At 42.6% G+C, this 12,323-nt stretch overlaps 1 protein-coding gene across 1 annotated transcript in view; it reads left to right on the plus strand.

The window, feature by feature from the left end:
* The window catches only part of ddx27 (DEAD (Asp-Glu-Ala-Asp) box polypeptide 27), a 44,195-nt gene that overhangs the window by 29,154 nt on the left and 2,718 nt on the right, over positions 1–12,323 (plus strand). Inside the window, exons 10-20 of the mRNA XM_078555439.1 lie at positions 880–979; positions 1,647–1,788; positions 2,980–3,133; positions 4,229–4,310; positions 4,999–5,176; positions 6,152–6,258; positions 6,810–6,906; positions 7,395–7,489; positions 11,131–11,254; positions 11,417–11,513; positions 11,938–12,012. Coding sequence (XP_078411565.1) covers positions 880–979; positions 1,647–1,788; positions 2,980–3,133; positions 4,229–4,310; positions 4,999–5,176; positions 6,152–6,258; positions 6,810–6,906; positions 7,395–7,489; positions 11,131–11,254; positions 11,417–11,513; positions 11,938–12,012 — 1,251 coding nt within the window. The remainder of the gene's footprint in view (positions 1–879; positions 980–1,646; positions 1,789–2,979; positions 3,134–4,228; positions 4,311–4,998; positions 5,177–6,151; positions 6,259–6,809; positions 6,907–7,394; positions 7,490–11,130; positions 11,255–11,416; positions 11,514–11,937; positions 12,013–12,323) is intronic.

Raw genomic sequence — 12,323 nt, forward strand, 5'->3', positions numbered from 1 at the left:
CATGTCTTCACCTGACATCCCCACACGCAGTTTGTAGTTGGGATAACTTAATCAGGAACGGGAACTCTGAGGGGCATTGAGGTCAATCGTAGCACTCCATTTGCACTCTTTCTGAGATTGGGTAGCTCAGCACAGACCAGTAATTGTTTCAGTCCAAATGGCTTCATTACATGCTGTACTTGCCAAATGAACCTTGCATCTGTGCTATTATAGAGTACTACTACACGCTCTAACCACTTCTCCATTTTGAATACTGGTGAGTGAGATGGTTCCTCAGAAGACTGTAGCAAGAGCCAAGTCCGTGGCACCACAGGTGGCTCAGCTGTACAGGAGGAGAGGCGGAAGGGTGGAAGTGCTATAGTAGGAGGGGATTCCATCGCTCGGGGAGCAGACAGGCATTTCTGCGGTCGTAGACGTGACTCCAGGATAGTATGTTGTCTCCTTGGTACCAGGATTGGGGATGTCACAGAGCGGCTGCAGAGCGGAGGGTGAACAGCCAAAGGTCATGGTCCACTTTGGGACCAATGACATTGGTAAGAAAAGGGTTGAGGTCCTGAAAGCAGATTTTAGGGAGGGGAGATAATTAAAAAGTTGGATTTCAAGAGCAGTAATCTCAGGATTTAACCACTCTTCCATTCAGGTTCTTATTGATTTTCACTGGCTTGTATCACCAACATTTTAAATTAAATTCTTGACTTTAAATCCATTCACCACTTAACTCCATCCTTATAACCCCTCCAGACCACTGCATTCCTCTGACTAGGATCTTCTGTTCAAGTTGCTGTAGATCCAGTATTTTATATAGGAAGAAATTGGTCAAATCTCTGAGTGAGGTTACTGATCAGTGCTGTTATGTCTGTCCCCCCTTTCCCTCTGCAGAATGCTGGATGAGTACTTTGAGGAACAAATGAAGGAGATAATTCGTCTCTGCTCCCATCAGCGACAGACAATGCTGTTCTCTGCCACCATGACTGATGAGGTATGTTGAGAGGTGTTGCTGTGTAGTGGATGGACAATTTCCGCATTGTTGCAGGGCCAGATTGAGTGCTAGGTAGTTCGTATCTCCAAGTAGTTGAGGCTAGCAGTGACCTTCCAAGATAGATGCAGGGAGTGTCCCATCAGCTTTTCCCTTGTATAAATCTTTTGGTACCCTCTTCATGGCCTTGATGCCCTTCCTGGGTAGTGCTCTCAAAACAGGCATATTATTCCAGCAGCGTCCTAAAGAAGCATTTGTATAGGCTTAGTATTACATCTTTGCTGATTTACTCTGTTACCTATTTATAAAATCAAGGATTCAATATACATGTTTTTTTTTCTTTCCACATTTGTGTTCCTGGATTTTTGAGCCTATCTTCTCTGCTACTCCTTGTAAGGTTTTACCACCTAATGCATATTTCCTCATTCTTTCTATGTCACCTCACGTTTCAACACATTAAATTTCAATAGGCATCTACACACCCTATCTGCAAGCAATATGAGTTCCTGATGTCTCTTAACCAACTTCTTCGCAGTCCCTATTTTTTGTGTCATCTGCAATTTGTAAAAAGTGCCCCATACCCAAGTATTAATCATTATATTAAAAAAACTTGCATTTATAAAGCACTTTTCACAATGTCAGGCATCCCTTTCTTTAAATTTTCCTGCAGGTGAAAGACCTGGCATCGGTGTCACTGAAGAATCCAGTGCGAATCTTTGTGAACAGCAACACTGATGTAGCGCCATTCCTCCGTCAGGAATTCATCCGGATCCGCCCAAACCGTGAGGGGGACAGGGAAGCAATTGTTTCAGGTAAGTTTGGGATGTTTGAATTGTAGTGTAGCTTGTGCACTAACATGCCAGTACACAACGTGTGTACTCCATCTGACTCTTCTTCAGAGCCTCTTTGAATTTATTTAGCACCTTTCATGACCTTCAGTAGCCCTGAAGAAGGGTCATACAGTCTCGAAACGTTAACTCTGTTTCTCTCTCCACAGCTGCTGCTAGACCTGCTGAGTTTTTCCAGCATTTTCTGTTTTTGTTCCATGACAGTGTGGCCTTTCAGGGTTCATTGAATGCTTTTAAACCAATTTTAGCTCTAACTACAAAAACAAAATATCTCTCTGGACAACACTTCTTTGCAAGCAACTTAGACATCACATCTCCAGCTACTTATGTAGCTGTTTTAAGGCTCTTACCTCTTTAGCTGTTAACCCCTTCACTCAACATGGCCCCAACCTTTTAAATGTAATAGACTCCAACCTGATTTTCTTGCATTTATCCCATTTTCTACAGTTAAACTTTAATCTTCCCAGAACTAAACATTACCTCTCCAATATTAGCATGAACCATGAACTAGATATACATCACAAGTCTAACTGGTTAGAAATAGATGTTCTGAGTTTAAAAGAAAAAGTTTTGAATTTATATAGCACCTTTCAGGACCTCAGGACTGTACAAAGGGGCTTTACAACAATGAAGTACTTTTGAAGTGTAGTCGCTGTTGTAATAACTTCTAGGCTGACACTCCAGTGCAGAATTGAGGATGTGCCGCATTGTCAGAGGTCCCATCTTTTGGATGAGAAGTTAAACCAAGGTCCCACCTGCTCTCTGAGATGAAGTAGAAGATCACACAGCACTATTCAAAGAACAGCACGAGAGTTCTTCCTGTTGCCCTGACTAATATTTATCCCTCAACCAATAACACCAAAACAAATTATCTGGGCATTATCACTTTCTATTTGTGGGTCCTCCCTGTGCACAAATTGAGTGTAAAAATGCTTTGGGAGGTCCTGAAGTCATGAAAGGTACTTATTAAATGCAAGTCCATGTTTTTTTTTCTCATGCTTTCTTTCAATAGGAATTGCTATTGAACATGGGGAAGGAGTGATTAGAGGCTGTTTGGTAAATATGTTGTAGGGGAAGAGGGCAGTCGAATAAAACAGTGTGCTTGATCTGAGATTTTGCGTTTGGATGAATAGATTTTCTTTCCTCCTCCTGTAGCTCTTCTGACACGTACATTCCAGGATCACGTCATGCTGTTTACACAGACTAAAAAGCAAGCTCATCGAATGCACATCCTTCTGGGGCTCATGGGACTGAAGGTTGGTGAGCTGCATGGTGACCTCTCTCAGACCCAGCGATTGGAGGCCCTTAGGTAAGGGGACCAACCATTTGAAAAGGTGATATAAGATGCATAACTCATATTACCTTGTGTGAGTAAAGACACTGAACATTGTGGTAAGCCATGCAGAACCAAAATGTCATTCTGAATCTGTGCTGAGCAAACTTATCTCAACTGAAGCATCTATTTGTTGGAGCATATTGACCTCTGTGCCCCTTGGTTAGGGTACACAAGTCAGCCTGGGTTCCTTCTTATTGATGGTTATTCAGTGACCCACTGCTGAAAAGTAAATGCGCCTAGATGTCAGATGGAGATAGGATCAGATTTGCCCTTGATGCCATCTGCCCTGGAATAGTTGCTGACTTGCACTGTCTGGATGTACACTTGATGAATGAGGTATGAAAGGGCTGCCAGCATCCCTGGAACCATACCCCAAAAAGGCATTGGTGCCTTCAGGAGGGGAATGTAGGTAACAAATGTTCCTAATTTTAACCAGTCTTTGGGAGTACACATCACAACTCCATTATTGAACACTTGCTGCACTTCTCACTTACGATTCTGGTCCCAGATTTAGTGCGACACATGTGGGATTATAACTCCAGTTATAAAACCCCTTCATATTTTCAAATGCAGAGTTTGTTTAAGGATATCAAAATCTAATGATGGTTCAATGGATAAACTCAGTGTTTGGTGTAGTACTGAGACCTACAAACTAGGACAGTCCAGGCTGAGTCACTGGCCTGTGCTGAGTTAGTTAATCTCAGTCAATGCGACAGTTGGAGGAAGTGCAATTAACTTCAGGGACCTGGGGCTAGGAAGGGGAGTCAGGCAGGCTCCCAAGCCTGGAAATGCCCCCGTTTGGACATGGCTATAATGCAGTTCAATGTAAATTGTTCTAGCACTTGCTTTCTATAGTTATACACGTTGAATGTTTCCATTGGTGAGGGACAAAAGGGCAAATTTAAATTCAGTTTTTTATCCCGCTCTGGAAAAAGGTTTCTTTTGTACTGGGGTTCTGACCTCTTGATAAATGTGGTCACTTCCTGGAGAGTGTTTCACTGCAGAAATATGACAATAACAGCCTGATATTTACTGACTTATCCCTTGCCTTTGTATCCATGGTGACAGGCGCTTTAAGGATGAACAGATCGATATTCTTGTAGCCACCGATGTTGCTGCCAGAGGACTGGACATTGATGGGGTCAAAACGGTAAGTGACTCAATAATTGTGTAGAGGGGTAATTGGTAGGGGAATTAGTGATTTACGTGGAGGGATAGTTGATGGAGATGTATTCTGTGCTAATATTATTCTTGGCCTGGTAGGCTAAAGGCACTTTTACACTAACAGTGCAGTTAACAATAGGCACCATGCTACTACAATACTTGTCCTATCCTTGTGGGTCCAGGACCAAATTCTCAATAGTCATGTGAGCTGCTATTAGGCCTTTCCTTCCCTATAAGCGGCAGAGCTGCATTTCCAACCTCTTAGCTTCTGTACTCTGGCCTGCTGTCAGCCTTGATTAGTAGTGGGGCCACCAGCTAAGTTAAAGCATAGGAGAATTGTGCATCCGCGAAGAGTCTCTGTTAGAGCTGTGGTTCCTGTTTAAAACTACCCAAAAGGAGTTGGCTCATCTTTGTGATACAGTAAAGATCACCGCAGGATTCTTATAATAGTTTGGGACCTATACAAAAGAATGCAATTGAGGTGGGTGGTGAAATTCTGATTGATAGAACACTATAACAGAGATTCTGTTCCAGCGAGAATCTTTATAACTTAGAAACATGGTGAAAACTGATCTACAGCTGATAAGACATGAGAAAGTCTAGTCCTTAAATAAACTGACTGCTATAATATGTTGTTGGTATCAGTAACAGTGTCTCTGTTCCTTCTGAGCTAGGTGATAAACTTCACGATGCCCAACACTGTCAAGCACTATGTGCACAGAGTAGGCCGCACAGCACGAGCAGGCCGCAGGGGACGATCTGTCTCCCTTGTTGGCGAAATGGAAAGGAAAATGTTGAAAGAGATTGTGAAGAAAGCCAAAACTGAAGTGAAAGCTCGTGTCATTCCACAAGGTGAGAGCTGACAGGGAAACTGTTCTTGAATTGGTTGTAAAGCCACTGGCCCATTGCTGTGGGAACCTCTGGATCTCCCGCTTGCACTTGTCAGGCACTGTACTGCTCCTGATCACCATCCAGTTACTTCTGCTGGAAAGTTGTGTGTGTGGGGTTATCCGATAAGGAATGGGTTTGGCTCTGATAGCCTCTTAGTAAGATAACCTGCTGACCTTACTGTCTAAATCACACATGAAGAATGATCATTGGGGTAAGGTGCTGAAGGGTAGTTGGTGCTTGTGAAGCCAGAGCTCAGCATGATTTGGTGCTCGCTGGAAAGGAGGGGGCAAATTGTACAGCTCGCATTAGCAATGGGCTGAATGGGTTCATAGGTTGTAATTCTTTTGACTTTGTAAATTGGTATAGGAGAGGAAATTAATTTTAAGCACAGAATTTACAGAGCAAGACTCATCATCTATACCCTCGCTAGGAATCAAAGGATGATTGCACTTGTCCTTCTGTTTAAACAGGAATTCTCATCAGTGTAGCTGACTCGCTAATGACTGTCCTTTCATATTAAAACAGCTCCTTTGCACTCAGTAACTCCTCATAACCATTCCTCTTCACTATCCGTTCTGTAAGAAAATGAAATAAAATTGGCAGGTTTGACCTTTACCTTTGTGGAATTTACTACAGTTGGTCTCAATGCCCCTGTGGGCTAAAGAGGGGGTAAAAAAAGGACAGAGTTGCTGCAAACTGTGGCATGGAGTGAGGGCAGCATTGGGCTAGGCAGCCTCCAACAGATGAATAACTTCTATTATTCGTTGTCCAGGCTCATCATTGTAAGATTGTTCCTTGACAAGATGATGGAGGGCTGGTGATTTACTGTACCCAATAAAAATAGCACCTCCAGGAAAGGGGTGGTGTTAGGAATGCTACATGGATTGTTGTTCTGTAAGCGACCTCCTGCTATTGCCCTGGTCCATGTCTTCACAGAGGTGGTGATGAAGTTCCGGGACAAGATCGAGAAACTGGAAAAGGAAATCTATGCGGTGCTGCAGCTAGAAAAGGAGGAGAAAATGCTGCAGCGATCGGAGGCTCAGGTACGTGGCATATTACCTTGAGTATTACCCCACTTTACAGGTTGGGGTTCGCTGTTAACATTGAAGTGTTGAGGGTGGTCCACAGGATGATCAAACACTGGAAACGTTCATCACAGCACATCAGTAGGTAATGACTTCTACCAGAGTTGACAGTAATATTAAAAATTTACTTTTTAAAAAATAAATTTCACATGTTAAGTAATGGCGAGCTTTCTGTTTCATGATATACCCATTGAGGATAGATTCAAACTCTGATGCACTGTGTTAAAGGGAGTCAGTGCCAAAAAGTTATTACTTTATCCTGGTTATGATTAAGTCAAGAAATGGATCAACCAGTAGGAGCAATTCTGTCATAGTTTTTACTCCCATTATCCCAAAGTACTGTGGAACCCAGTGGCTTAGTTCATAATGTGCAGTAAGTAGAGTCGGATGGAGAGTTATAGCAGTGTTTTGTTGGTAACCTACACTGGGGACGGCGGGAATAGCACTGCCATTACTTTGACATTGCAGTCAGCAGGAGTGTATTCATCCTGATTTACTGTTTGTTACAGATTAACACTGCCAAAAACAAACTGCAGAAGGATAGTGAAGAGACAAGACCGGAGCGTAGCTGGTTTCAAACCAGAGAGGAACGGAAGAAAGAGAAGGGTGAGCTTCATTCTAGACAGCATGCGGCTCTCTAGGAGCCTATAGGATGGCACAGCACGGAGATGTCTAGTTCATGCAGTGATAAATGACTGCCTATCATACAATCTGGGAGAGGGGGGGAGCATCCCAAGCTGAATGCTTAACTCGTTTGTATGACCATCCACTATTGTAACAAAGTGTGAACCTGTTTATTTAAATAGGTAAATGCCTCTGTTAAAATAATGACCTAGGAAATGTTATGCAGATGCATTGTGCTTCAATGCACAAACACCACAAACACTAATAGAAACTGCTTTTGGCAACTTCTCAGGTTGAATAACATTCTTGCACCAGTGGTGGTGTAGCCCTGCCATCTCTGGACAAAGTGTAATTACATCTTTACAAATTTACATAGGCAGTTCCCATTAAATGTGAACATAGAAATTGGTCATGATAAAAGTTGACAGGAATAGAAAATAGATATGTTCATTGCAATTTTTTAAATACAGTTGCAAAGGCTCTGCAGGAGTTCGAGGTCGACTTGAGAGGCAAAAAGAAGAGAAAATTGTTCATGGAAAATATTAAGAAAAAGGGAGAGATGTCGGTGAGTACCAGTCAGTATTTTGGGGAATTTACTGCACCCGTGTATTAAATTATTCTGGAGTGTTATCGTTGTTGATAAAACATGCAAGGAATGTGGAAGTTCAAACCTCTCTAATGGCTGACTAAATGTAAATGTAGTTGTTTGGTAGTACAGAACTTGAATATTGCTGAAAAAAAGAGACATGTCAATGCTTTTCACCTTGCACTCATCAGGATAACTCGCAAGAATACCAAATAAAGGGAAAACAACAATTTATACTGTATGGGAAGAGAGTGCTGATTGTTTGGCAAGTGGACTCTGATTGGTAGAGGCATTGCCATGGAGAATGCACTAGTGATGGTGACTGACAGTTAACTGCCAAGCATTGTTTGAAATTTAAACCAGGCAGCTTGACCCTAATTGGCCAAAGCATTGCCCTGAGGAATGAGTCAACGAATGGCTGTCACTTATTTTGTTTAGCTGAAACAGACACAATCTGTGTACGTGTTCTTTCTGTCTGCAAAGAACAGGACCCTGTGTATTAATATATGTAGCTTCCGGTACATGTAAATATGCCACACTGCGAGTCGACTGACAATATTAAATTGGTTGTCAATGTAATTCATAGCACACTGAGGATTATTTAGCAAATGTTGTCCAATCACGGAATCACATCTAATGTTGGACTCTGTGTTTTGAGTTTTGCAAGCACGGGCTGGTTGGGTACAGTCTGTACCCTGCCCGTTGCGAACAGCAGCTGGGTCATACTGTTTGATATGATCTGCCAGTCTTTGGGTTGTACGGCCTACATACCTAGCATTACACTGGCACTGAAATTCATATATTAGTATATAATAATATAATATAATTATATAATATAATTATACAATAAAATTAGTAGTCACATTGAAAAATGTGGGTTGATAAGGAAGAGCCAGCATGGATTTATAAAGGGGAAATAGTGTTTAATTAACTTGCTGGAGTTTTTTGAAGAGGCAACAGAAATGTTTGATGAGGGTAATGCTGTTGATGTGGTGTACATGGACTTTCAAAAGGCATTCGATACAGTGCCGTACAACAGACCTGAGAGAAAAATTATAGCTCAATGGACAGTAGCAACGCTGATACAAAATTGGCTGAGGGATAGGAAGCAGAGAGTAGTGGTCAATGGATATTTTTCAGGCTGGAAGAAGGTTTGTAGTGGAGTTCCCCAGGGGTCAGTATTGAGACCCTTGCTTTTCCTGATATATATTAATGATCTAGATCTTGGTGTGGAGGGGACAATTTCAAAGTTTGTGGATGGTACGAAACTTGGAAGCATCATAAACTGTAAGGAGGACAGTGTAGAACTTCAAAAGGACATAGACAAGTTGGTGGAGTAGAACAGATAGGTAGTAGATGAAGTTCAATGCGGAGAAGTGTGAGGTGATGCATTTTGGTAGGAAGAACAAGAAGAGGCAATATAAAATAAGGGGTACAATTCTTAAGGGGGTGCAGGAACAGAGGGACCTGGGTGTATATGTGCATAGATCATTGAGGGCGGCAGGACAGGTGGAGAGAGCAGTTAATAAAGTATACAGTATTCTAGGCTTTATCAATAGGGGCATAGAGCACAAGAGCAAGGAGGTTATGATGAGTTTATATAAGACACTAGTTAGACCTCAGCTGGAGTATTGTGAACAGTTCTGGGCATCACACTATAGGAAGTGTGTGAATGTATGGGAGAGAGTGCAGAAGAGTTTACAAGAATGGTTCCAGGGATGAGAAACTTCAGTTATGAAGATAGGTTGGAACTATCCTTCTTAGAGAGGAGAAGGCTAAGAGGCGACTTGATAGAGGTGTCCAAAATCAGGAGTGGGCTGGATAGAGTAGATAGGGAGAAACTGTTCCTGCTCCTAAAAGGGTCGACAAAGAGAGGGCACAGATTTAAAATGATTTGCAAAAGAAGCAAATGTGATGTGAGAAAAAAAGTTTTCACACAGCGAGTGGTTCGAGAGTGGAATGCGCTGCCTGAAAGTGTGGTGGAGGCAGGTTCAATCGAGGCATTCAAGAGGGCATTGGACGATTCTTTGAATAGAAACAATGTGCAGGGGTATGGGGAAAAGGCAGGAGAATGGCACTAAGCCATAATGCTCATTTGGAGAGCCGGTGCAGGAACGATGGGCCAAATGGCAGCCTCCTGCACTGTAACAATTCTGAGATTCTGTGATACCACATTACTCATTTGTCTGATAGGCAGAACATCTGCCTTTTAGCATCCTGTTAGTGGTGAATACCGCTCGTGTTGCTACTGCATAGTAGCAGTGTGAAACAGCTAGTTTTACCTGTTGTTCAAAATTTTGAGATACCTTGCCCTTCCAGGTAATCTGAGGTAGACTGGATACTGTTCAGGGCCAAAAGTGGCGGCCTGAAGCCCGCTCAGGAGTTTGCACAAAATATAGTGTGAAATCATCTGATCAGTGTAACCATTATCCCACAGGATGTTTTTGATGCGCCCTATTTCAGCATCAAGCTTGCATGGTGAGCATATGGCTTGGGCCCTGTTTACAAGGTTGCCGGTAAGACCAACCTCATAGCATGTGGAACTGTAAGGATCTCAACCAGTATTTTGACCAGTGAAGGTAGGTTTGCGGTAGACCGTGGTAGAGAACCCCCGGGAGATTTTTCAACTAGTACGTGAAGGAAGTCCACTTGTCAACCAATCCACACTCTCTTCTTATACAGTATAAATTGTTGTTCTCCGCCTTATTTTGATATTCCTGCTAAGTGTCCTGATGAGTGCAAGATGAAAAGCTTTGACATGTCTCTTTTTTCAGCAATACTCAAATGTAAAGGTACTTACTAAGCTTTGCAGTCTAGGGCATCCTAGATTTAATCCCAGATCTCATCCCAGATCTCTGCTGAGGTATCTAATCTCAACCAGAACAGCAAATATGGTTATATTGCTCTCAATAATTTGGGATTGGAGGAATAGAAAAAAATCAGCTAAGATTCTTGCTCCTGATCATTATTCAGTGAATCTTATTGGGAGTGTATGTGTATTGATGTCAGGTATTAATCTCAGGGTTATTCCCAGTGCCAGGCTCATTGGAGGTAGGGAAGAAAAATAGTGTAATGAGGTGAAGTCATCTCACTCATGTCAGTCAATCACTATAAGATTAACAGAAGATGAAGAACCGTGAAGAAAGGAGGATTTCATATTCCTAGAGCGTTGGGGATGCCTTCATCTAACCTAATGGAACCAGAGATCTTGTGGAGAAGGCCTATAGAGCAGAGTATTTGATCTAGATATATTTTTATGGGGAATGAAGAAGTTAGCTACGTATAAGTAATGGGACTATAGAACTTGAGCAATGTGGGATTTTACAGACCAGGGGACATGGAAACTGAGAGGAGCACCATTTGGGTGATCCTCAGTTGTTTTTTATCTCTCCCCTTCCTTTTTTGTGGAAGTGCCTTGACATCCACTCCACACATCCCTACAGTGATATGGGCAATGTCAGGGATGTTCTATTGAGGGGATAGCGGTGGTAAACTCATCTCATTAACTCTATGACCCTCAGTGGCAGTGTGGCCTTAAAAACATTGGCTTCAGGTGACTCCTGTGAGTGAGGTTGTGGTGCATTGCAGCAGGTTTGGTGATTTCCTCTCATTTGCTCCAGGCGGAAGAGAGAACGCAGTTTGAAATCATGAAATCGCAGATGTATGCAGAACGCATCGCTAAGCGAGGTCGTAGGCCAAAGAGAGCAAGAGTGATGCCGGAGGATGAGCCAAAGGCTGGAGCAGGTGGGTGAACTATCCAGTTGGTGTGGGCAATACCAGAGTGAAATGTATTTCTGATCCAAGTACACTTTTGCTGTGAGACTAAATGGATTGCTCTTATTTAATGGTGTGGTCAAAAAGATGTTTATATGTTGAACAAAGTACTTTAATTTTCTTTATCCTAAGGGAATAAAAAGAACAAAACAAACAAATCAAAGAAGTCTGTGTTTGATGAAGAATTAACAAACACAAGTCAGAAGGCCCTTAAACAGTACAGAGCTGGGTAAGTAGTGTCATAGCGTTGACTATGTAGTTGGATGGGTGCATTGAGACCATTTTTGTTGGGGGGGACATCTAGCAGGATGTGAGGATAGTGCATTTTGGAGTGAGGTGGGGGCATGTAGTTGGATGGGAGGGTAGAAACACTCAGCACGTGGGTAGAGCTCCAGTGGGAAATGTAGCTGAGTTAGAGGCTAGCAAACCACCATTAGATTGGAAGGTGTGCTATGTTCCTAAATGTATAGGTGAGAGGCTCCCTTTGCATACAACTGGGGTCAGAAGATGGCACTCTGTGGTTGATGTTCAGCTATGGTCAGAGGGTGGCTTCCTTATGAACACTCTGAAAAGCTTTCCTGAATGTATAACAATGCTCTGCCACCTGCTTTACATTCAGTATCTGGATTCATTGTATCTTGGTTTCTCTGCAGGCCATCCTTTGAAGACCGAAAGAGGCTGGGAATAACCCAGCACAGGAAAGGTGGTGCCTTTAAATCCAAGTCCAGGTAAATGTTTCTGCTGTAACACAAATGATTATTACTATGTGGTCCTCCTGGGAATTGGAGAGGGCTGCCTTTGCAACAAGTCTGGTTATGTTCAGGAAACCTGTCTACAGCCCACCCCTCCCTCACAGCATTGTGGGTGCACCTTCAGCGGTTCAAGAAGGAGGCTCACCACCACTTTCTCTAGGGCAATTAGGAATGGGCAATAAATGCTAACCCAGCCAGCGACCCCCCCACATCTTAACGAAGGAATAATAATTTTTTAAAAAGACCCTTCAGATTAATACAGGAAGTGATCAGGTCGGGTTGCATGC

Source organism: Cetorhinus maximus, chromosome 13 (genome assembly GCF_964194155.1).
Source record: "Cetorhinus maximus chromosome 13, sCetMax3.hap1.1, whole genome shotgun sequence".
Lineage (NCBI taxonomy): Eukaryota > Metazoa > Chordata > Chondrichthyes > Lamniformes > Cetorhinidae > Cetorhinus > Cetorhinus maximus.